General features: G+C 37.3%; 3 protein-coding genes across 5 annotated transcripts; all 3 read right to left on the bottom strand.

Annotated features, from left to right (window-relative positions):
- Positions 1-1,484: 1,484 nt before the first annotated feature.
- On the bottom strand, positions 1,485-6,270 carry LOC131000474 (metal tolerance protein C1). Of its 3 annotated transcripts, none has more exons than XM_057926393.1 (12): positions 5,612-6,270; positions 5,454-5,523; positions 4,548-4,645; positions 4,248-4,402; positions 3,957-4,072; positions 3,336-3,432; positions 3,026-3,110; positions 2,726-2,788; positions 2,507-2,612; positions 2,106-2,251; positions 1,888-1,979; positions 1,485-1,812 (listed from the first exon to the last, which is right to left on the bottom strand). In XM_057926393.1, the coding sequence occupies exons 1-12, from the start codon at positions 5,975-5,977 to the stop codon at positions 1,695-1,697; spliced, it is 1,512 nt and encodes a 503-aa protein (XP_057782376.1). In that variant the 5' UTR covers positions 5,978-6,270; the 3' UTR covers positions 1,485-1,694. The 3 variants fall into 3 exon arrangements, with proteins under 3 accessions (XP_057782376.1, XP_057782377.1, XP_057782378.1); XM_057926394.1 differs by having other exon boundaries at positions 3,416-3,432; positions 3,961-4,072; positions 5,612-6,221; XM_057926395.1 differs by lacking the exons at positions 5,454-5,523; positions 5,612-6,270 and adding an exon at positions 5,062-5,429.
- A 743-nt stretch (positions 6,271-7,013) lies between these two features.
- LOC131000476 (homeobox protein LUMINIDEPENDENS) lies at positions 7,014-13,965 on the bottom strand. The gene is given in 16 exon segments (XM_057926396.1): positions 7,014-7,908; positions 8,373-8,616; positions 8,618-8,850; positions 8,852-8,883; positions 10,184-10,618; positions 10,995-11,077; positions 11,165-11,208; positions 11,288-11,323; positions 11,325-11,340; positions 11,424-11,553; positions 11,948-12,041; positions 12,129-12,222; positions 12,307-12,707; positions 12,989-13,119; positions 13,423-13,450; positions 13,539-13,965. Coding segments are annotated over 16 exon segments (2,574 nt in total). The 5' UTR covers positions 13,716-13,965; the 3' UTR covers positions 7,014-7,512.
- A 3,415-nt stretch (positions 13,966-17,380) lies between these two features.
- LOC131000477 (cysteine-tryptophan domain-containing zinc finger protein 7) lies at positions 17,381-25,001 on the bottom strand. Its single transcript, XM_057926397.1, is given in 12 exon segments — positions 17,381-17,754; positions 17,903-18,063; positions 18,483-18,643; positions 18,929-19,080; positions 19,160-20,140; positions 20,142-20,884; positions 21,015-21,478; positions 21,691-23,015; positions 23,121-23,489; positions 23,627-23,757; positions 23,849-23,921; positions 24,388-25,001. Coding segments are annotated over 12 exon segments (4,902 nt in total). The 5' UTR covers positions 24,538-25,001; the 3' UTR covers positions 17,381-17,562.
- Between the last annotated feature and the right edge of the window lie 1,255 nt (positions 25,002-26,256).

Consider the following 26,256-nt stretch of genomic DNA (forward strand, 5'->3'; position numbering starts at 1 on the left):
GTATTTAATTTTTACAAAAAAAGTATTTAGTTATAATTAAATATAATATAATTTGAATAATTTTAAAATTAATTATTTAAACACTTATTTCTCTACATCCATATAAACTATCAATTTATTTGAACAAGAATACCACTTCATATTAGATCTTGATCAAAAACAAATTTAAACTTCCTCTGCCACGTTTGATTTGGCATATATACTCTCTCCGTCCTTATAAAAAGTAACAATTTGTAAATGACACGAATTTTAATAAAATAGTTAAATATGTTGTTAATAGAGTAAGAGTCTCACTTTATTATGAGTACAAACTTACCAAAAATAAATTGGATACATTTTATAAGAACGGACGAAAAGGACAAATTGGATACATTTTGAGGACAGAGGGAGTATATTTCTTTGGGGTTGTCCAATTTGACTTTGTTTGTTTTCTCTTTGAATAATCAATTACATTATATTAAATATTATGTCAAAATAAGCCAATTGTGAAGTGAAGCTAAGAGGTACATAATAATAAGAATTGCTTTTCTAAATTTGAAAATTTATCGATGTAGCTATAACACTAAACACTTATGCGGAGTTGTAAACAAGTCAAATCGAGTCAAATATTAGCCGATGCAAGCTCGATTCATTTAAATATTTGAGTGTTTGAATTCGACAACTCGAGGTTATGTCTAGTTGATCGAGTTTGGCTCGCCAACCAATTATAAGCTCCAAGCTCGGTTCGTATAATATTTGATAACATCGTATTTGAGCTCGAGCTCAACTTGTTTTATGTTCATATAAATATAGTTTAAGCTTGAACTCGTTAAAAGCTTGTGAAAGGTTCGAAAAATATTTAGAATGTGTTATTGATTGTCATACCGTTCATGTAGAAAACTAGTAATCAATAGTAATAAATGTGCTTCCATCTCAACTGTCTCATTCTTTCTTCTTTTCATCTCGTCTTGCTCATGGCCACGGCTGTATCTCTCCCAATAGCATACACAGAAGACATTAAAAATTGAAAATTTCTACTTTCATATTCTGGGCTCAAAGATGGCCTGCAAAAGGTATTGGAGAGAAGGTCGTTACAATGGGCTTCATCTACAGCCCAATACTGTTAACTTTGTACAGGAAATAAATTAAAAACCTTGCAAAATTTATTCCTGTGAGTATCGTGCCCAACTTTTTATAAAACTTTCTCCATAAATAAAAATATTCCCATATTATTGATTGTCTTGCTTATTATGTCTTCAATAAAAGGCAGTAAAAATTAATTCCTAGTAAATTTACATTCATATGCAATAACATGCAAATCACACTGAACATGTAAACTATAAAAAACTAGATGTGACAAGCTTATGCGTAAATGAAATGTGAACATATAATCAAGAGATGTATATATATAATCCAAAATGAGGATATAACAAATGGCCAAATTTGAAAGTGAAGAAAATATTCATGTACGAGGAGAGAAAATTCATCCTATAGCAACACCAACATGAGATTAAAACTGGTGCATAGCATTCAGAATTATATATATAAATATATATATATATCTTCAGCAGAGTTTATATATATAAATATAAAAAGAGCCACAACAGATTTGCATTATTCAGCAGCCTCAAATCTTTCTTACTACTAGTAGAAAAACTAATGCAATAAAAACGCTACAAAATCAGCAGCGACCGCCTAGCAGGAAGTTTCTGATCTCATTGTGGGAAGTTGGGCATTGGGCTGCCGAGTTGCAGCTGAATGGAGACGTGCCTGATGCTCGTCACAACCTCCAAGATCTTCTTCTCCGCCTCTTTTGCAACCTCCACAGCGTCCCTAGTTTTGCACCGGCCAGGATGAGTACAATGCACTGCAGAGAGGAACAAGATTTTCAAGATTATTGTACATTACCTGATTGATGTGTCCGGGGGCATGGAAACCTCAATTTGGAGAAGAATCTGCCCTTGCAACGAGTGGCGTGTGATGCGTTGGACACTCATTTTCTGTAATCAAATATTATGTATCACCTCTATCTGACTTGTAAAATCATCTAGTTCCAAATGATGTTGTAACATCAAGTATAAACAACACAAAGGGAGAGTGGACGATAAGAAACAGCAAACTCATACCTCTGAGAAGTTCGATGATAAAATTTCTCCGACAGTGTCCTCAACATCTGTGGGCTCTAGTGGGGCAGTATTGCAATGATGATCTGAGCTGTTACAGCTTCTTTGATGGTTACTACCACTTTCCATAATCTGTGAAGTTGCTGGCTCTACAGGTTTTTTTTTTCACAAAAAAAGGACACTATCACTTCCTCTTTATCAAACATCAAGAAGACAATCAAGTTCCAATTTGAATCCTTAACTTTCAAATGAATTTTACAACAATAATATAGAAAGGAATCCCTGGATAGCACGTCTCTATAGGGTACAAAGGGAACTAATCCTTCGACCAGATAAGTGATACAAAAGCCATAAGAATCTTACACGGGTACTGGAAATATTACTTTGATGAGTAACTTATTTACCTATATGTATAAAGACTTCTGCCACTTCCGGATGGGACAGCTGAAGCTGACTGCGAACATTTTCACCAATATCATGTGCAGCACTAACGCTAGAAAAAGGGTCAACCTACACGAAGTAAGTATTCACTGATACCGACTCTAAAGCATGTAAACAAATTATGGAACCGAAAATCTATATTGTGCGTGATAATAAAGAAAACTGAGGCGAATCGAGCGAACCTCAACATCCACATCAAGGTACAGATTTGATCCAGCTCGCCTTCCTCTGAGGTGATTATAACCCTAAAGATGTTTAAGAAAGAATGAAAAATTGTAAACAAAGTACGAGATCATAAATCCTCCAAGTAAACCTAGCCAAACACCCTCTGCAACCGGACATATATAGATTAGATTTGATAGGTATCAATACCAAGTGTTATAAATCATGCCGTTCAAGAAGCTAAATAAAGGAAACAAGCCAGAAATGAATGTTTATAAGAAAAAGGAATTAGTTATGCTGGAAAATTGAAATTTACCTACCTTGACTCCCTCAACCCCAAGTATTGTTTGTTTATAAGGTTCGAGCTGTTGTGATGGAATAGCAGCATCCACCAATTCCATAACACTGAAATATCCACATCGAACAAGGTCATGTCAAAACTCTCAGATGTCAAATGATAATTATTTTCTCAAAAATAAAGCTGATAATTATCTCAGGGGTTATTAACTTATTAGCTTCAAACTAAAGCAGCAATTTCTCAAAAGAAAGCATACTCACTATAGAATGAAAATTTAATTCTGTGGTAGCATGTAAAAGGAAGCAAATATAAAGTGACACTTGACAATCTACCTTTGGTAACCACTTTCAAGTCCTGCTTTAAAAATCATCACAGAAACAAGAAGTCCAGCAAGAGGATCAAGAAACCTCACCCCAAGAATAGATCCACCTAATATTGCAAGTCCAGCAAGAGGATCAAGAAACCTCAATAAATATCTCCAGAATTTGTTAATGACACATCAAACAAAGGATGGTGCATGCAACCAAAAGTATATATTGATAAATTCAAGCAGCAACTTTTACCAAGCGTTAAGCAAAACATGCTAAAAAGTAAAAGAAAATGATGGACCTACTAAGCTTAGGTTAAGGTCATTAGAAAAAATCTTAGATCCCAGGCCTGAATATTAAGAACATGTAACTGGCTAATAACTTCAAATTTTGCTTCTGATATTAATTCTTCTTTATGCCTAAAGACAAAGGACAGTTAATTCAATTTGACTGCAAAATGGACCGCTGACTATTCTGATATTCTTGTAAAATCAAGCCAGATGGATTGCATAATTTTCTTGCCACTAAAAAGATAAGGCATAAAACTTGAACCGAAACACTGAAGCCCCTCAGTGAGCGAATTAGGGGCAAAACTTTGAATAGCCAATTTAAAAAATGAAAATAAATGTGAAGAAAAATATTTACCAACCCCAATGAGGGCAACTACTGATGAGATAGCATCTGCACGATGATGCCAAGCATTAGCTTTCATGAGTCCACTGCCAGTCTTTTCGCCTGCTTTCTTAGTAACCCAGTACAGCCTGTTCAAAGTAAAAAATGCATATTAGTTAACTACAACGACTAGAGGTACATCAACATCTGAAGCGTCAATAGATAACAGAAATCAACTATGAAACTCACATGGTTACTATCTCTATCAAGGTAAATAAAGGCAAACAAATCTTATAGATAATAAACAGATAAATGACTTTATACCCTTCTTTTACACCTATGGAGACTATAGTCATATTCAAAGCCAGAATCGGGTGCTCCATGTCGATTCCATGCTGATGTCCACCAAGCTGGTGACCATGAGCATGGTTATGAGCCAAGGACTGGTTAATTATCTCTGGAGCAGCCGACCATACAACCTACACATTATAAAACATTTGAATTGAGATACATAGCAATGTGAACTGCAGATCTTCAGCTTTGAATAAGTCATATATGAAGCCTTGCAGCACACAGTAACTTTTGCTCTCTACATCAAAATATAATATAGTCATAGAAATGTACCGCCAGCACATCTATAGCATGCCAAGCAATGCCTCCAGCAGTTAACAAGAGCACACTTGAAATTCCAAGGGCTCCTAACGTCTCAAACTTTCCATGCCCTGAACGATGGCAATCACTATTACTTGTCAAATATGGTGAGTAGAATTCTTCAAAATTAAATACACGAAGAATGTTTAAGAATATCTCGTATCACATTGTGGACTTGACAATCCGTCCAAGTAGCATATTTTAATGTGCGTAAGATGGAGACAATCTAAGGCATAACTGAAGACGGAAAATTAACTCTTCCAACAACCTTTCAGAAACAGCTTTATACATACAGTCACATTTAGCTAGCAATTAGTTAGATCAAAATTTTCAACAGTAGAAAAGGGACCAACGTGTTATAGATTCTATGTTATTTACAAAGAAAGGGCCATACGAGCTATTTCCTTGTAATTATGACTTACGAGAATTATAAAACAGACAAATCAGTAGAAAATAAGGCAACAAAGTATAGCTCTCCTTAGCTAACCTGCCACTCTAAATTGCTCTTTCATTCCTGATAGACGAGGCCTAAGCTATCAAAAAGCTGAAAACATTCAAACTAATGGCAATTACATCTTTCTCAAGTCAAATGGCATCTCCCATTACGCCTATTCAATGTTGTCTAACAATACAGAATTGCCCACATTGTGTTGTAGCATCTATTTCAACACTCAACGTTATAGCTGAATCGGCAAAACTTCAAGACAGGAACATGATGATAGTATCTTCATGTAAATGCATGCACATGTTAATAAGACTAACTCTAGCAACATGTTTTCTTCTGTCTTCTACCATACAAAACAAGCTGCAAAGCACAAATATTGAAGCTAAAAACATATTGAATGAACCGAGACTGCGTAGATACAGATCAAAGGTGACCATATGGATGTTCTTTATCCTTGGGCGCCCTTCCAGCTCTAAAAGAAAACAATGCCACCCCACTCAATACCTAAACCATTACAGACAGACAGCTACAATTAACAAAAACAGAAAAAACATAAAACTTCAACAAAAGAAGAAGAAGCCCTAATTCATACCACATCAGAAATGGAATGAGCAGCATCAGCAATAATCGCGGTGCTGCCGGATACATATCCCGTGAAGGCTTTTCCGGCTGCCAATCCGATGTCCGCCGCGAGGCCTAGCCGGAAAATTTTCTCGCCCTCTTTTCCGGAATGAGAATCCCGGCGATCGTGGTGGTGGTGTGAGTGGCCTCCATGCCAGCGCCGGAAAATCTTGAGATTTGGGTTTTCAGAATAAAAGGTTGAGCGATCATAAAATTCAGAATTCGCAGCAGCACAAGAGTTTCTGAAAATCTCGGAGTTGCAAAGCTGAGATGATTTGAGTCTCGAGATGCATGATTTGGAAGCAGGGTGCAGAGTTTTTAAGAATCGAAAACCCATTTCATCAAACAATTAGACGGCCAAGAGAAATTGAAGACCGGCTTCAAGCGTCGAATATAAGCGAGTTCATATTTCTGTTATTCTAGATTAGATTGGGAAATTAATAGAAAATTAAGTTGACATATGTATTTTCGATTTGGTGACATGCACGTATCGAATCTCTTTCCTTTTCTTTTCACGAATGCTACGCACCAAATCTTAATCCAACACAAACCACCGCCTTCATCTCTTCTTCATATATTGTCATGAGTAATTCGAACCCTAAAATATTTTGATGGAATTTTATCACTCACTCTCCAATTAATTAAAGGCTTATTACTAAAAAATAGGACGAATTTTGACCTCAAATTTGTAGTCCAAATTTATACTATAAGTTATAAATATAACTTGAATTTATCTTTTTTTAAAAAATAATAATAACTTGCATTTATCTATGTTGTTTAATTTATAGTCTAAATTAAAATTACGGTCAATTGAGGGGTAACATGGCTTGCGGACAATTGATTTGGCAATTAAAAAAATAAAAATAATAAATTAATTTTTTATCTCCATATCAATTCTCAGACGTCAGATTTTACATAGATTAAAATATGAACTCTTAAATAAAATGATGGCATTTGAGAGCTTATGTCAAGATAAAACATTTGATTTTTTTTTATTTCCAATTCAACTTCCTGCACGATACCCCTTAATTGGTTGAAATTTTATGGTAAGTGTGCTCTGCACAATCCATTAACAATAAAATTGAGTCTTTTATTCCACTCATAGTCATATGCACTTAAGTCAATTTTTTAAAACTCGTGTCACTTCTCAAATAAATACTCAATTCGTGAACTGATGACGTATTATTATTATCTGATTAGTCTGAACATCCTAGAACTAATTTGAAGAGGGTTAATGTTTCCAATAAATAAATGATAATAATTCTCATGTGTTACAGAATTGAGATAGAGATTCATTCCAAATGGGATCAAATCTGACAACGAGAGTACTTCGAAAACACACTCCCAAAATTCTACGTTTGAAAAAAAAGAAAAAAAGAAGCCGCCTCAACATCTCTTTATTCACAAATTACAATAAGCCCATACGAATTTATGTTAGAAAGAATAGAGAAATTTTAAATCGCAAAGCTGGAAAGCTTTATCAAGTATTTCAGCAACAAAACTGCTCTAAAATCTACATCCGTACAAATGCACCTTTTTCCCATTCTTCATTTATCACTACAGATGTTAGAAACCGATCGCTGCTATCTTCTCCGGTCTTGCCACCGTTTATTTCCTCCATCTTGATAGCCGGAATGCTGAACAAAGTCTTGCTGCGTCGTCTTTCCATGCCTGTATCCATTCCTCAAGCTCAAACTCGTCTCATTATGGCGTCGGCCTGGTACGTTCTCATGGCGCCTGGAGGGACTGTTGTCTGGGCTCCATGACTCGTATTCGCGCCTATCGTGCCTATCTGCAACCCCACTTCTCCCACCCCAGCTACCTGATGATGGCTGCATGGATCCTCCTCCGTAGCCATGGTGGTAATTCGACTCAAAACCCTGTCTTGCTCCCAAAGAAGAATTCGGTGGCGTGGCTGACCGAGACGGGACCCAAGGAGTCTCCCCAGACAGCCGAGGGCGAAGCACCACGTGCACGGTTGAGGTTAGCCATTTCTGAGGTGAAATGTTGTGCGTTTGAAGAGTTATGCCTATTTAGGTGGTGCATTTGTGGATTCGTATGTGCCTGCCACTGTTCAGGCAACTGAACTGAGGCTGGCGGCGGCACTACCTTGTGGGCATATGCTGACGGCTGAGGAGTCAACATCGTGGTTGCCGGAATCTGAGACCGAACCATACCTTGCTGCAGAGAGACCTCGTACGCGTTCCCGTTGGCCAAGCCCTGCTGCCGAGAAAAAGGATTTCTTGAGAAGTCGGGCTTCACTCCATTCTGCAACAAGAATTAAATTTTCCAGAAAGAGCAACAAGATTATTCTCCAACCCACAAAATCAAGAAAATATTTAAGCAACGCGCTATACAATAGTTACGGGTCGCAACAACTGCATGATGTCTGGACGTCAACGAAAACTGATATTTCCCATTCTTCCCAATTTTCTAATAATGATTTGGCCTTGATTTTATTTATTTATTTATTTATCTATGTATTCTTCTTTTACTTCTGGAAAAGACGCACTGCATTCTGCCTGATTTTTAGTTTATACAAAATGCTTTCATTTAATTCATCAGTGTAATAGTTGAGTTTTGCGACATTTGAATATTTCATCAACCCAAAAAAAAAAAAACCATGCATATTTGGTAAAAGGGCACAGAAACGCACGCTGAAGATTACGAAAAAGCTTGAAAAAGTGGCAAAATTTCCCATGTTGAGTACATAATGTGCTAAAATTACGCACCGGAACAGGGTCGCTTGTAGGTGTAGGAGATGGCAGGGAAACTTCAACCTTATTGTTGGCATTTCCTGCTAAATTAGCCAACGAACTCACCCCGTTTGTTTTGATTCTATCAAGCAGTTTCACGGTCTCGTCACTCGATAAATTACCAGCTTGCCCAGAAGTCAAGGCAAAAACCAATTCTGGGTTTTTCAACAATTCTGCTAGCAGCTCAAAATCTGGCTCGTGTATACTCTCAGATGATGCTAGGAGCAACAGTTTCATTGCTATGGTTAGGATCATCGGCTGGTGCTTCTAGGGCTTCAACGTCGGGTAGTTGCTCAATGGGGATTTCAGGGGTTAATGAATCATCACAGTCCATTTCACGGTCCCAGGGTTCCCTAGGATTGGATGGAATTTCCTGTATTGTCCTGTAAACTACTTCTCTCTCGCGTCTAATTCTGTTTTTTTGGACTTCAACTTCCTTGCTATTAGCACCTTCAGCCAACACTCCATGTCTCGTCGATTTTCACTTCTGCATGAAACAAACAAATATTCTGGCATAAATAAAGAACAATAGGCTAAATCAGCAAGATAACTAGAAATATCGCATAGGAACTAGGAATCTTATGATTAGAAGAGTTACATTCGGAGGCTACAGAAGAATACAAACAAGAAAACTCGGAGACTCATCAAAAAAGAACCATCTCATATTCTCATTACAAACTTCCGAGTAAATAATAGGGTATTTGTGAGAAATATCAAATGGTGATTGTGAAATCCACATAGATAATCTGTTACTGCCATGTACACTCATGTACAGCCACTTAATGCAGCTTTTCAAAATTTCAGAACATTCACTTTTGTCACAAGCACTTACAAGTATATTTGTTATAATTTTGCAAAATCAATTGAATTTACAGCAGGAAGATTATATTTGTGGAGACGTAAATTTTTCCATTTTGTAACATATTGGTATCCGATATATCATCTAAGTAACCAATCTTTAAAACTGGACCACTTGCACTTTATTTAGTTCCCTCAACTCGGAAATGAGAACCATTTGCGATAATGAAGACAACTGATCATTGTATGATTTGCTCCAGAATGTAGAAAACTAGATTAAGAGACATGTATGCCACTTAGGCCTTCAATGTTAACAGTGGAGAATAGTCCTGATAAAACATTGATCATAGCATAATGACGATGTTAGATAACAACAAAACACAGAAATTAACTGCCAATATCTGTATAACCACCTCCTGGGCACTGCATTTGCGTGTATCATTGCCTTATGCTAAATTTAGAAAGCAGTGGAGCCATACACAAGCATAAGATTTAGGTATGACCCCCCTTAGGTTTGGAATTCCAAAATAATCACAAATGGTGGCCCCTTGATGCTGTGATATCCCCCCCCCCCCCAAAAAAAAAGAAAAAGAAAAAAGAAACTGCCTCTGTCTGCAGCAGTTTATAAGACTTTCAAAGTTAATTTGTTTTAACAGGCGAAATATAATGCGACTTTTGCAATTATTTTGGAGAGAGAGGGAAAGAGGAAACAAGATACAGCCTCCATAAAACGCACATCACTGACTATCCTTTCACTTAGTTTACAAAACAATCTTACCCATTCTTTTAAGGAACAATCTTAAGCATATATCAACTTTGTTAATTTCTAAAAGAAAGCCTCAATAGAAAAAGAGTTCTCTAACGTTTTTATGTGTAATTATTTATTTATTGAAGGGAGAAATTAGCTTACCTTGTAATCTGATAAATTGTAAACTGCGAAAAAAAGTAACATCAAAGACCAATAAGGAACAGGAGCCAAGCAAATGTACCTGGAGGCATCTTCCATGGGATCTGAATTCTCTTGTACTTTTTCCAAGGAGGTTCCTCCAATTTCGAAGAAGTTTCATGTGGATTAGAAAGTTCAGATAAAGAATCATCAACTTTCGTCTGTTCCTCACATTCATTCTGAACATTGGCTTTAGAAACTAATGTCACTAAACTGGCATTTGGACTAGCTGTGGTCAACTTGCTCTCACTTTCAGACTTCCGTTTCTCACTTTCAGACTTTATTTTTTCATCAGAAGTAATTGTCTTCCCATATTTATTCTGCATAAAATGAGCACGCATCTTTGCTTTTTGTATATCATCAGCCGAGAGTGGGCGGCTCTGAGTAGCAGTCATTGATCTTGCAACCTGGGGACTCCTTGCAGCCACCCTTTGATCCGGATGCTCTACCAATTGGACTTTCCGGCGTTCTCGTGTTTCTGTAGATTGTTAAGGCATACTAGTTCTAGAAAAAATGGAGAGAAAGAAAATAGTATCTTGGAAGTGCTTTTTAGCTCTTTTAACCTCTCGTTTTCATATTTAATGGTAACAACTCAGATTGTTGACACTAGATACACTATATACCATATAAAGATGGACCTCTAATGAGCAACTATCAATCTTAACAGAAAACATAGAATAAAACGCAAGAACAAAGCTTATTCACAGAGTAACTCATCCCTAATGAGAAAAGGGTCTGTTAAGTAATGATTTATTGGGCAAAATAAACATACTATTTCTCATCCAACAGCTCATAATTTGTTCCAAACAAAAATCATGTAGCATTCCTGATTAAATTAACACAATGAAGGATACGAGGTGGAAAAACACCTCTCCTTTTATTGGAGTCATCTCCTGGTGCTGTAAGCATTTTTAGAGGCTGAGCAGTGTCCAGCTTCCTACAGAAGAAAATTAGGCTTAGAATGCAACATTAAAACATAATCCATAGTTAAAGTTGATGAGAAAAAAATTGTAAAGCCAGATACCTAGGAGAATCAGGATTCTCACACATGAACCTCAAAGCATCTTCCTGAAGTTTTACAGTCATCGTTAGCACTTACAGGGACATGTTTTGAACATATATATTTGTAAAGTAAAGAAAGACTTACAGTATTTTCCTTTTTTAAGTCCCACGACTCATTGCCACATAACTTCACTAATGCTGCAAATTAAAAGACAATAAATCTCAAATCTCAAATTAATGTGAAAAAGCAGTTTCCACAAGGGATAAAAGAATGAGCTTGCCTCTGTTTCAACAACATCTCATCCTGTAAATCACTTGCTGATTTCAATCCATTGCTTTTCTTTGAAGAAAGGTTCTTTCCCAGCCTCTTGCTCCATTTCGATAACATAGACCGTGCCCTGTTTGAGATGTCTGATTTTCAAATCAGAAAATGAGCCAACTAGCGAGAGGATTTCAGGCAACAAAGTTCATGAATAGCAAGCACCATCAACAATCAACTATGTCATGTTATATTGATTTCATTTTGTGGCATGTAAAATACTTATTTGTCAATAATATGATAATGAGCTACAAAGTAACACAACAGATAATCAGATTATGTTTACATGGGATAGCCTCAAGACCCATAATCTAACTTTCATCCCAATTAAATATCTGAGTATCTGGAAATATATTTGCTAGTAAACTAAGAACCAAATAACTTCAGCATTCCTTCAGAAAGCACAGAATCCACTGAAATCATCAACCACATTGATAAACAAAGAAATGGAGCAGTCAATGAGTTTCTAGAAGGGTAAGAACATACCTGTTACTCTGTAAAATCGCAGCCTATTAACACTTTGCAATATAGCAGACATATGCCCAGGGAGAGCCTTGCTTACCGGCAGATAATCAAGCAACTGAAAATGAACAATTAGCCTAAGCTATAGGAACTCCATTGAAAAGTAAAATACAAGCAATGGTAGAAAATTAACATATGTAATTACCTTAAGGATAACAGACAAAACACTTGTCTGTTCTTCTTTAGCTGCTTCACTTAACCATGTTGCCAATATCATCAACCCCCCTTCACTTAAGAACCTGAAAACACATAAGAATCAGAAAATGAGGAGAGATGAACAATTGATTATGTCAATCATCAACATGAATAGAAATGGAAGGTACCAATTCAGCACTGAGGGATTTGTTATACGCAAAATCCAGCGTATCAATTTAACCTGACCAGAGAATGATTCTTCTTTCCTCATTAAGCCAAATATATTATCAACAAAATGCTTTTCTGAATCAGCCAGGCCAGGTAAATCCTCATGCCTCTTTGAACTTGAAGGCCCTTCATCAATACTTGTTGGAACGACTGTGACTAAAGGAATGGGTTCAGCGACTGTGGCTAAAGGAATGGGTTCAGCGACTGTGGCTAAAGGAATGGGTTCAGCAGGCATATCCAAATTTGAAGTGGAGGTAATCCCATCATGCATCAAATCGCAGGCAGTTGTATTAGCTTTCTCTCTAGACAATCTGACAAACTTTCTCACTCTAGTTCGTTGCCCAGCAAAGAAATCCCGAACCTACAAATAATAAATATTTGAACGTCAATGAGTTAATCCAGGCTTGTAGCATCAGTGGCAGCAATTTTTCTGCAAATTTCTTGGTAAACCATAAACCAACAAAATGTATGGAGAGCAACATTTCTTTCAATGGTTATCTAAATTCATGAGCCATTCATCAATGCCAAAGGATGCTAGCAAGTAGCATCACATAATTAGTAACTCAGACTACAAGAAATAACTGGGGTCTAAGGCAACCATTTTTTTTTACTGGCCACAGGAAAAGGAATGAAGACTAAAACCTGAGTAACGGTAACTCCAAACTGAGCACTTATCTCCCGAGTCTCCCGCTTGCTAATTGCATCTTTCATGGAGAACACGAGTTGCATGTACTTTACGGCCTTGGGATTCAGCAAATCCCTAGGTCTCTTTCCTGCAAAAACAAATGACAGATAAAAAAAGCAAAGGGTAAATTCTACAATCCACAAGTACATTCAGAGAAATATTAAAGTATAAACACGACATTGCAACTTGGAACCCCACACCCTTATCCTCAAACCAGATAGATTAATAAAATCGGTCATACCAATACCAAAAAGCAAGCAGAACCCATAACTATCACGATTTTGCACGATAACTCTATCTAAGTTATTGACAATGGGCAATGGGCAATAAACACTGTTGGGGGGAGTAATTCCGATAACTTAATGCACATATGAAACGCAGAAAAACTCACCAATTTTAATGGACAAAGCACTAGCAGCCTGCATTGTAATTCCAATTAATCAGAACAATCAACGAACCAACTAAACAGAATGCAAGAAACTGAACAGAATTTAACAGAAACAAGACCATCTCCTGAGAAAGGGGATTGACGCCGGTCAGTTTGCATTGGGTGGCGACAATCTGTTGCAGCTTCTCGATCTGATTCTGAAAAAGATCCTTCTGCTCATCCAACAAGATCTGATACGACGTCGTCGCTTGGGACGCCGCCACTTCCATCAGTTGAGTATCTTTCGATAACTCCATAGCCTAATCCCAATTCACCCAACCAGAATCACGCGCATTTTGAGCTATCAAATGCTGATAGAACCGTGCACAGATTGAAATGAAGAGTATCCGTTTTCCGATTGAGTAGGGTTACAGGAATTGGGAGAAGAAAGAATGGGAATTGGGTTAATGGATTAGGGTTTGAATTCGATTTTGGGCGACCCTTGTTTATTATATTAGCGGGGATCTGTTTACAAGGCCTCGGAGTTGTGAGAGGAATTTTAACACACGCGCGCACTCATTGTTTCTTCACTACAACAACAAAATAAATACTCCCGCGGCTATCTTGAGACATTTCTTCTAGGGCAAATAACGCCAAAATTTTTATAGTTTCTCTGAATTCGCATTTTTTCCTTTGACCTTTAAATTTTTTGTTAAAATTTTTGAACTTAATTCCGATTCGCTGTTTTTCCCATAAAATTAATCAGCAATTTAACTAATGCTGATATGGTTGTCGGAAAGCCATGTAGGATTAAGTTTTCGGCGAAGCAAACGACATAGTTTAGGTTATAACGTAAAACGACGTAGTATTATGTCTATTTAGGGAATTAAATGAAATCCAATCGAAAAATTGAGGGCAAAATTGAATGCATTCTCAAATTAGGGTTCTTGAGAAAGAAAAAAAAAACCACCCAATCCATGTCTTCGTCTTCATCATTCCGCCGGAACTTCGCTTCCGTCTGTTACCACTGCTCTCTCCGACCTCAAATCTCTCCGCCACCGCCGTCCGATCCCTCCCAACACCACCAATCAATGCCGAAACCTCCACCGTCGCTGCTACCTTCGTCCCCTGCCCTTTCAACCCTAATCACCGCATTCCTCCTTCGATTCTCTTCTCTCACTACCTGAATTGCCCTTCCCCTCTCTCTCCACCCCACACATTCCACTACCCCCTCACTCACAGCTCCTCCTCATCCACCACCGCCGCCCCACCGACCCTCCCCTCCGATTCGTCCGAGCTAACCATCTCTCTTGAGAATTATGTTGCCTATAATGCCCCGCCAATAGTTTCTTCTACTAGAATTGCCCCGGCCCTGTCACACCTTCTGCTCCACCGCCTTCATCATTCAATTTACCTAGAGTTTTATACACCGAGTACGCCAATTTCAATGAAGAACCTCGGCCGGAAGCTGCGATTCTAATGGCGATGACAGAGAAGGAGTAAGAAGGGATTGTTCGTGTATAAAACGACGACGTTTTGGTCCTAATTTAATGACTTAGCACAAGCTTGCCACATAGGTGACACGTCAGTGCAATTAGTTGCTGAAAAAACGTCATTAAGGGAAAAACGAGAATCGGAATTAAGTTCAAGGATTTTAACAAGAAATTTAAAGATCAAGGGAAAAATGCTAATTCGGGGAAACTATAGAGATTTTTGACGCTATTTGCCCTTTTTTCTATACACATGCATGTATTAGGAAAGCCATGTTTTTTGTGTAGGTGAATAAAAAGTAAAATTTTACCAAATAAGAAAATATCTGTAAATAAATAGAATGCACAAAAAAGAAAGTGTCTTAAAATAGGTGGAATGGAAAGAGTAAATTCTAACTAAGCTTATTTTATAAAGCTTTTCAAGAGCTTATAGATCTTCAAAGTGTATGAATAATTAAGCTTATATGTTAAAAATATAATTTTTATATATATATATCAAATTATATGTACATTTCTATATAAAAAGCTTTAGTTAAAAATACAAATTATTAATTAGTAATGCAATATTTGTGCGGGTTGTTTTATCTATTTAATCATCTGATTCTTCTCTTCAAGTTGATCATTGGATGATCTTTGAGTAATCTTTGAGATTTGTTGGAAAAATATGTCTATGGTCTTCTTAAACTTATTATTGAGTTTTATGATGTTGAGTTGGAGAAATATGTCTATGATCTTATCTTCGAGCTTTATGACGTCTATGTAAATGGTCTTCACCTTATTTTTGAATTAACGATTGTGCTTTACTTGAGCTTTAAAATTTTTCTTCACCTTATTTCTAAATCGAACATTGAATTTTATTTGAGCTTTGGATTACTTCCATAAAAAACACATATATATCAATATCAAGATTTAATTGCCAAAGAAATTGATTTATACCTTTGAAATGTAATTATAATTTTTATTAATAATATATCTTGTTTAATCTTGATTTCATGGGATTCCAAAATAAATCAATGTCTCATTTTCTTTTTTGATAAATTTATGCTCCTACATAAATAAATAACTATACGATATAATAATGTCTCATTTTTCTTTGGTAATTGCAACAATAAATTCAAAGATCACATTATAGTGGGCTCAAAGATTTTTGGCCTCGAACGTTAACCAATCTACAACAACTAGAGCAAAACATATACACAAATCTTCACTTTTTGATGATCTTTTCTTTCCATATAAGGAGGAAAGAGTGACAAAAGAAAAATTGAATTCCAAGAGAAATATAAATCGAAGTAAAATACGCCTTTATTTTCACTAAAACTAGGAAATTTTGACAAGCAGCAACTAAATACATATGACATATCGAAGAATTCACAGCAAAATGGGATATGCAAACATTTGCCATAGATAAAGATGTTCCAACACAGCAAAATGGGACGCCAAACTTGCCATAAAATCTTCACGAGGACTGAGAAACAGCAGTGGACTCTCATCCTTCCATCAAAAGCTTCGAACGCGTCTCATCTCATGTACCACCTTCACAAGTATCAAACAATTACCACCAAAAAGACCGCATTTTCTTTAAAAAGTAACATATCTCCGACTCCATAAGGGAAGGGGGAGAAAAAAGGGCAGGAAAAAAAATGATATTCTACAAGCTAAAGAAGAGATATGATGTCCTTTAATGATTTTGCATGAACACTGCATGTTGTACATAAAACTGTGAGGGGTCGAAAGAGTGTACACAAGGCAACAAGCGTTTTCTTCAACAATGAGAAAAAGCAGAATAATTATAAAAACCACAGAAAGCAGATATCTCAGTAATAAAAATATGTACCTGTCAGCCAATGGAAATCACATGTAGTACATTCCCAGAATGCCATTAAAATGAAGTGCGCTCGTATGTTTATCCAATGTACTCTTAGCAACTGGGATGTTTCAGAAGAGGCAATGCCTATATGTAATTCCTCAAGAATCAGCTCCACGAACATACACATATACACACCCTTTGGGCATCATTTCCAACTCATTCATCAGTAACAAACACAACCAACTGCCACATTACTCTTCCCACCAGGTGAACCTTATTCAGCAACTTATTGTACTTGACTAAATGAATACAAAAGCAAATTCTGTAAGGGCACGAGCAGAAATTCTATGATCGGACCTGCAAACATCAAATGACAATATAAGAGTCAGAAAAAAGGTCCATATATAAATCTCAAGGAGATGTGAATGGATAATTTACCTGAGGATGCAATCCAGATTCCTTAATCAGAATTTGCTGGATCTGGGCAAATCATCAGGGCCAAATTTGTTATTATGAGCAAATCATTGAACTTGAATATGAAACTCAGGGCCAGATGTACCGACCCTCCAACAACTTAAAATGATCCGATAGCCCATTGTCAACCAAGCCTAAGGTCATTTCTTCAGTTAGACACTTCATTATGCGACACCTCTTTATCAAATATCATCAACCCAAGTTGAAAAAATAAAACAAAAATTGAGGCCTTTATTATCATCCATAAGCATGCAATAAAGAATCAGAAAGGCATTGCAAACTCAATATAACTGTACAGATTTACAAGGGTGACACATTCTACTTGAACTCATGATGCATTGCATATTATTTGGTGACGAAGGACCCAAAATTGGAATGATAATTACAAGCTGTTTAACGGCTGATGGCATCCATTGCAAATCGCACAAGCTGCAATAAACCCTCAACATCTTGGAAGTTGTAATCAAGCGCGTCTTTAAGTGAACGGATACCCTCTTTGTGGGTTTCTCCAAGTCTTGACGTAGCAGCTGTGAAAGCAATTCTTGATTTTCTTGAAGCTTCCATTGCGAAGGTAACATCCTGTGCCTACAGAAAGCAACAGTGTAAAGTCTAACACATGCAACAACACAAACTGATTATTTCTAAAACATGTAGGTGGATGAGAAACTTAAAGATTGAAGCCCATGAAATATCTATCTGCTATGAGAAGTGGAGTATTTAGTCATATACTTACAAAGTTCAGAACACGCAGAAGACCAGAACGGTTCCGTGAAGTGATGATATGGTTTCCAGAAACTTGAGGAGAGCCCACTACTTTGGCTGAGGCAGCCTTGTCTGCTGTCGCTTGGTGGTTCAAGTTGTCGACATCAGAGGCAGATGAGGAAGGAGATTCACCTGAAGAGGGATAATTGAGAATACTTGAAATTAAAGATTTTGCACATAATTAAGATAAAATTGTTACGTGGAGTCATGACTAAAGCAGTCAAAGTTTTACCTCATATAGATAGGTTTCACTTTATAGCAGCTGAATTGGTCAAAATTACACCATATCAATTAATAGCAAAGGGTAGTTTACTTCATATGTTTCTAGTTTAGCTATCCTCTTTGGACACAAGGGAGGTAGCCCTATAAATTTCTGATCTATCACACTTTTTCGATGTGATGGTGCAACAATTCATATCCCAGTGCCCTACCATAAGCATGTTAAAGTTATTACCCCCATCATAATATTACTCAGTAACAGCAGGGGAACCAGCAGCAGATGCGATTCTGATCTAAATGAAATTATAAAGAATGCTGCATCTAAAATTTACCAGGGGCAGAAATTTGTAGAGCATTTTGCAACTCGGTCCGATCCCTGCTTGTATTGCTATGAGATGAATAAACCACTCGCATGTAAGCGACCTCCATACATTTGTAGGCCAAAGCAGCAGCACCCATGTCTTTTGACTTTTCATAGTCATGGGCACAAAACCTACAAAATTTTAACTATTCAACAAACAGAAATGGTGTCCAGTTGATCCACGTCCATTTATGGATTAACCACTACTAGATGAAGGAGAGAAATACACATGCCACAGACCAACTTGTGTAAATTTAACATTTGATTCTTCTTTGTGGGTGAAGAACACGAAATAGAACAATACCGGTTATCAGTTGTAACCACTCATTTAAGATTTGGAAGTACCAAAATTAGAAGCGTGAAAGCATATGAACGGGCAGAGCTGAGGCTGGTTACAGATGGAGATTAATGACTTACTCGCAGAGTTTTGCAGTGCTACTATATATATGCAATGAGTGCATCAGTTCATTATGCTTAGTGGCTTCACTACTTCCGGATTCGAGCAAAGAGGCTCCATGGAGAAACTTGAGGGCAGCTTCAAAGTAAAGACCAATACTGGTACCAGAATTCTGCAAAATGGAATTTAATTATGGAAAATTGAGAAATGGTTAAATGAAAAGAATCCAGAACACCAAAATATGCATCAACCTTAAGACGATCAGCCATGTGTTTGAGGTCCTTCGCCTCTTTTAAAATGGTATTAGCAGCATGACTGGAGGAGTCCCTTCGAACAGGACTTGGAGCATCAACATCCCGAATTTTATGAGAATTTGGGGTTGGATGCCTCATAGGCTGACCATTTGAGTTCTCAGATTTCTTTCTCTGATTTGACGCCTTTAGTGCATCACCATTATCGGATGCATCAACAGCCAAACCTTTTAAACTATTTTCCTTCTGAGATCCAGAAACAGGAGCATGGTCAGTCTGTATTCTTGCTAGGGGTGGAAGTGAGTGTGACTTCCCATTCCCGCGGATTTCAGTCTGGTTGCTTTTCTTGGGTAATTTCTCATTTTCATGCTCTTGTGGGAGTTCATGCTTCTTATCTCTGATAGCATCTTGTCCATCATGGCCAAATTTCTTTTGACTTGGTGCTTTAGAGCTCTCACTTGACATTCCTCCAGCCATATCTTTCTTGGAAATAAACTTCTCGCCCTTTTTAGGAGTGCCAGATTTCTCATCTGACTTGTTTCTTCTACTCTTTGACTTCTCCTCATGCAAATGCATGTGATCTGAAGCATCATTTCTTGAATCAGAAGCCTTGATTTTAATCTTGTCTAAGTCAGAACCAGACACACGAGCCTTGTCTTTAGAATGTGAAGACGAAACTTTTCCAGATTTCTTTGAGTGAACTCCACTCTGAGATTGGTCGTTGTTTGTTCTTGTTTCAGCTTTGGATTGCTCAGAATAATGTTTTGTACTAGCATACTGATTACTATGACATAACTGATTGCTGTGGACATCATCGACATGATCATTGACGGTAAGAACTGCATCTATTTTATCCAATCCTGTTCGGTCGTTCCCATCCATCATCATTGCCTGAAAACCTTCCCGGGTTGGCAGCAGCAGAATCATGAAAATCAGTCCGTCCATCGAGGCTTTTCCGAGATGATGTGACCTTATCGACATTAGGAAATCTCAGAGGGGATGAGGAAACTGATTCAACTGGGGAACCTTTAACTTCCTGGCCATTGGTTCTGGTCCTATGCGAGCCAGATACCTTGGAAGAGCTTGAATTGGCAGCAACTGAAGGATGTGCAGAAGCCATGTCACTTTTCAAATAATCTACTGCTTGAGTGCCATTCACAAGCTGCCCATCATGTTGGTCCTTCATACTTTTGCTTTTTCTGCCGGCCCCTACACTGGCTTTGCTTCCACTCATAGATTTTCCTCCAGACATGGAAAGTCTAGCTTTCTTTTCTTTTCGGTGTTCACTTTCACTCAAATCTTCTATAAAATCACCAGAGTGCAAGTAATGTTGTCCTGAATTGGAAACAGGCTCAATATGAGTCCTAGAACCATGATTTTCTTTCGCTCTCCTCTTTCTAGAATCTTCGTCATCATATTTTCCAGAACAGAGCAAACCATCGGCTGCAGGTGACGGAACATGCAAATCTACATTCATACTTGATACTATACTTTTCATGGATTCACCACTAAAATCTTTATGGTTATTGTACTTGTCTCGATCATTACCAGATGGATAGTTTGACAGACTGGAAGAGCGACGGCCTGCTTTCGTGGAAGCCCCGCCACCATTGTCAGAAGTCCAATTTTCATCATCACAATGTAACTCCTCGCTCTTCATTCTTTTAGAAGCTCTAGAACCCTCCAAATCAGACTCACGGTTGCTCTTTATCTTTACACTTGTACCTATGCAAGTCCAGTCGAAGATAAAAATTTAGGAAGGTCGGGAAAAGAAAGCCCAAGGTCGAAGTAGATATGACTCAAATAGTCACATGTGCACTTGACCACAAAGAAGTGCAAAGAATAATGATAATACCTTTATCAGAAGAGCTGACTTGTGATATTTTTTCTGCTTTAGCATCACTGCACTTCTCTAGTGCCACACTTGCTTGCCGCATATGCTGTCCAGATGCATCTACAGAAGGTGAGTTGTTCGTGCTGTTAATTTAGTTATTTTTCCCAACATACCAAGGTTCTTCCTTCCGTGAGTTCGAAGAGTTGGTGGAACCATCTATATCCGCTGAATTTGCAGCAGCCACTGCAGACCCATGTTTCTTCTTCCCACTATTTGATGCAGTTGGGATGGCAACGTCTTGGTGTTCTTGAGCCAGAGGCTTAGAATCAGCTGAGGTCATCCCCACCGAAGCCATAATGGAATTATTTGGCCGAACCTCTTGACCCTCGGGAGGAGGGACCGGAACTGAAGCAACAGGATGGTAAAGGGCCCTTAAAGCATTAGTTGTCTCCTCCTCTGGGATGCTACAACGGTTCATCCCAGGCCTGTAGGAATTGGAAAAAGTGAGTTTTCCACATTGAATGACTTCTACACATATGCAGAGGCAGAGCTCGGCAACATAACAGTAATTGACAGCCAAAGGCAGTAGTTGAAAATTTTGGATCATCTAAACTGATAATAAGATGGAACCTTTCCAAAACAGCAAGTTGCATAACAAAAATCCTAAAAGAATACATATTAAAATGATGGAACTTACAGCCAAGTAAGCATCCTACAAAGCCATTTATCAGGAAGACTTTTGGGATTAGTACCAAGTGGAAGTAGTCTCCATGTTTTACACTTATCGCATAAAACCCAATCTTCTTGGACCAGAGGAATCGATCCAGCTGGAGCTTCAGAACTCGGACCATTTTCAAGGGGAGGAGCTGACCGGGAAACAGGTTTAGCATATTTCTCTAGTGTTTTTTCAGAATTTCTGCCTGTATGTTTTTCTCGAGACATGTTATGATCTTTATTTATGTTTCTTTTTCCAACAAGTTGAGGATCCTTTAACCTTCCCGAGGATGTCATTTCCCCAGAAACTGATTCATTGTCGTCATCTTCAAATTCTACATCTCCAAAGAAGTCCTTATAGCGGTCCCTTGGTTTCTCATGCTCCTTCTGGAGATCAGGCACATCATTTTTAGATATGAAACTATTAGTATGAGAACTCTTCCCACTTTTAGGACCCAGAGAAGACTCAACCATTAACTCGTCTTTTACCACATATGCACCTTCAGAGCCTTTATTTTGAGCTTCCTTCCGTTTCCTCTTACCCCCAGTTGATGATTTTTCAAGAGACGATTCCAGACCTTCCTCATTAACTGATCCACCTTTCTGAGTGACTAACTGTTTCAAGGGATCAGTGGGCTCAGCAGAAGTGAGAGCTTTTATTCCCTTAGAGGCATTAGATTCCAACTGGTCCAAAGGTTTTTCTGCTTTGCATATGTCCTCCTGAGGGCAAGCTGCAACAGTACCGACAAGATTTCCTTCTTTAGATTCAGAAGCCTTGCCCGATGAACCAGACCTCCCACCCAACTTTTCAGCTCTGCTAGCATCTTGAGCCGGTGCACTCTCCAAATGTTCCTTCTCAATGAACGGGGAGAAGGTTTCTCGCTTCATCCCATCTTTCGTAGCAATTGTTGCAGGTGACACATCCTTTGACGGATTGGCAACAATATGCTGAGAACTCGATAAAAGTGGAAGTTTCAAAAGCTCCTCATACCCAAACACATCACTATCGTTTTCTTTTTCCTTCTTCAATGGAGAAACATTATTATCCACAAAAGCATTATTTTTCTGAGATGATAATTCTGTGAAGAAATCGTCATCCTTTTCAGATGACACGACCTTTTTCTGCTCAGTAACTTTGTGGTTGCTCCTACTAGAAAGAGATCCATTCCCTAACAACCCAGATTTTTTGCTTGTTTTTTCGACTGATTTAGTTTCACACTTTCCCCTAAATTTCCTTTTTTCTGTAAGATGAATCAGATCCTCGGAAAGAGGGGATAGAAGCAGTTCCCCAGAATAAGACGTCATAATCTGCTTGAGCACAGAAGCAATGAGAAGGTTAAAGATTTGCTTAAAAAAGAAAAGACCAACAAAAAGTTCTCGTAAATAAATATCAATAACGAGCAACAACATTACCTGAAGTATACTGGTTGGTGATGCCTCCGGCACACCCAAAAGTTTAACACATTGCCCTTCACTAGTTGTGGGACTGTCGTCCATTGAAGAAGATGGTGAAACTACAAGACCAAGTCCACTGTAGATTTCAGCATTCTTCTGTGCTGACAAATTTTCAGATCCAACTTTGATTCGGACCTTCAGTGTTCTCTGATCATTCACAGATTTTTTATTTATTTCACTTTTTAAGCTTGATTCCTCAGCATGTTTAGCTTTTAAGTAGCCATTGCCTTTTAAGGAACTTCCTACTGATAAAGATTTTCCTGAAGCAGCATGGGGCCTTATCGATGGAGAAGCACTTGATGAAGCTAAAGAATTCTGCCTCTGATCCTAAATCAGAGAAAAATCAATAACTCAAGTAAACATGTATTCAAGTTAGGCTACACACTCTAGTTCTGTTTTTCAGAGGACGTGGCAGATAGAAAAACATAAGTTGAAATCGATTTAGATGTACAGGCACCAAATACCTCTGTATGTGGCTTTCTCGGGGATCTTGGTGACTCATAGTTATGAGCCTCAGCTGGACTTTTTGTATGGGACCAAGATGGACTCCGTTGATAAGTAGGTAAAAATGAACCATAGCCACCAAATTTCGCCCCTATAAGGTATTTGATTAATACTTTACCATTCTAAAACCACATTTACATGACCCTACAGTTGCATAACTGGTTGTAATCTTTTCAACTTACCCAAATTCTCAGCTGAAACACCACCTTCAAAATCTTTCTGGAGGTGACCCAAAAATCTATGGACTTTTTCCTCCTATAAAAGAACGAATATGAGTAATATAAAGTTAAATTCATAAATAAAAGCAAGCTTTATAGCACCAAAAGGCAAAAGGTGCATCTAATTCTACAACCTTCATCAGCTCGCAAAAGATGGAAGGAAACCAAACATCTGACACGTAGTCAATGTTCTTGTCGTCTCACAAACCAATTTTATCTCCCCTAACTAAAAAGAACTCCGGCTTAATCTCTTCTAGGATTATAGATAAGCACATATTGAATGCATAATTGACAATCACATAATGGTATCTAGTAGCCCAAGTTCAATAGCATCATTGATCTAAGGTAGTACACGGGTCAACAATAACTACTTCACCAACAACTTACAACTAAAAACAAGATCAAAACAACCACGCTACATAATTAAGAATTAACATAACGCTACAAACTGAGGAAGTAATTCATATAGAGAATTAAACAGGATATTAAGTCAAGATCCTTACAATGTAAGAGAGAGCAATATCAGGGTCAATGGTGGAATCTTCTCCCTCCTCGTGATAACCGAGAGCCTCTCCTTCTTCAAGCTCAGTTTCTTCCATATCTAATCCCAAACCTATCCTCTTTCTACCATCTCTACTGCCCACAGATATCATCACACGCAAAAGGAAACAAAGGGAACAAAAATTACTAACAATAACAACAAAAACTCCCTAAAAAAGTGAACTTTTTTCCTCCACCGTTTACTTTTCCGCCAAAAATCTCCAAGGTATATATACAAAATTGAGAACCCAGAAAAACCCTTAATGATTTTCCCTGATCAGACTTAAACTTCGATTTCCTCACCTAACAAAGAAAGAGAAAAAAAGGCTAATTTTGCTCGGCAATATACCAATCTACACTCGGGAGGAAAAAACTCGACAAATTTTCAATTTATTGTGAATCTGAGAACTCGCTTGATTCACGTATCGTGGAAATTGGATCGTGTTATGCGATCTCTGAAGCTCAAAACGTTGAGCAGGAAAAAAAAAAGTAGAGAGAGAAAAATGTTTAGAGAGAGAGAGGAGAGAGAAAGGACTCTGGTTCAGCAGCCGCGTTTGTTTCTCTTACTATTTTGTTTCGAGTAAAAATAAAATTGGAAAAAATTTAGCTTTTAGAGAAAAACACGAATATTCTAAATTCTTTTATTTCGTAGTTTTGGAAAATAACCGTTTCTTACTTTTAACTGCAGTGAATTTCTGTTTCGACCCAACTGCTGCTGAGTGCTGTCCCTGAAGATAAACCAACGGAAAGCTACCACGCGTTCTCAGGGCGCGTGTCGCACGCTCCGGCTTAGATTTCTTACCTTTTCGGAATATATTCAAGAAAAGGAAAAAAAAATCGTCATACCATATTCATTCCTTATGCCTTATGCTTCATGTGTCGCCTAAAATTATTCCATATACAGTATTATTTTTAAATATTATTTTACACATAATTTTGATAATTTTACATTTATTTAGTCATAATCAACTAAGCAATACTCTCAATATGAGATCATTTTCTACTATGAGTACACTCAAACAACTTTTAACAAAAACACATATCAAAATATTCTTTATACATATTTAGGGGACCAATGGATTATAATTTTTCTCGTGCATAAATACTAAATTTAAATAGTTTGACATTTATTCAAATAGTACATGTTCGTATATTTTTTGTAGGATCGTGTTGTCCTAATATTATAAAAAAAATCTAAATTATTTCTCTTTTAAATTAACCTTTATGTTTTTATATATATATTTTTAGGGCTAATTATATCAAATAGTCTCATATTTGAGTCAAATTGTAAAAATGACTTAATCTTTAAATTTCAAAAGTAAAAAAAAACAATCATAACCTATCAAAAAAGTTATAAATATGATAAGAAACAAAATTTCTATCCTCATAAAAATGAGATGGGCATGTACATTCCATCAAGGATATTCCACCAAATTTTATAAAATTAACTTTTTTTCCCTCCCATATATGTCTCTCGCGGTTTTTTAAAATAAATCTGCAATTAGAGATTCAAAAATTGATTCACTACTGATTTTTTCCATAAAAACATCCTTTGGTTAATGGACAACAACTGCTTTCAAGGGTTCCTTTGTTCTTTTTTCTTTTTCCCATTTTTTATAAAATCGCATTTTAATAATGGACAACAACAAATATTCAGTTTATTTCAATAAATATTAGAAATTATAACAAAAAAAAAAAGAATACGGATGTATTGTGTTCTCCATTGATGAAGACGATATTGGTATGGAGAAATTAATTGGGAACTAGCTTTGAATTTTAAAATTCATATTTATCTTTAAAAAATCGAAAGAGAGTGATGGATGGGAGAGATT

The sequence above is a fragment of the Salvia miltiorrhiza genome, chromosome 8 (genome assembly GCF_028751815.1).
Source record: "Salvia miltiorrhiza cultivar Shanhuang (shh) chromosome 8, IMPLAD_Smil_shh, whole genome shotgun sequence".
In the NCBI taxonomy this organism is placed as follows: domain Eukaryota; kingdom Viridiplantae; phylum Streptophyta; class Magnoliopsida; order Lamiales; family Lamiaceae; genus Salvia; species Salvia miltiorrhiza.

What these genes read in the sequence shown, in the direction of transcription:
- LOC131000474 (XM_057926393.1), bottom strand. Translation starts at nt 5,977, where the DNA reads ATGGGTTTTCGATTCTTAAAAACTCTGCACCCTGCTTCCAAATCATGC. An exon ending in CTCATTCCATTTCTGATGTG is followed by an intron (nt 5,524 to 5,611) that starts GTATGAATTAGG and finishes GTAATGGTTTAG; the next exon opens with GTATTGAGTGGGGTGGCATT. An exon ending in TTGGGGTTGAGGGAGTCAAG is followed by an intron (nt 2,789 to 3,025) that starts GTAGGTAAATTT and finishes AAACATCTTTAG; the next exon opens with GGTTATAATCACCTCAGAGG.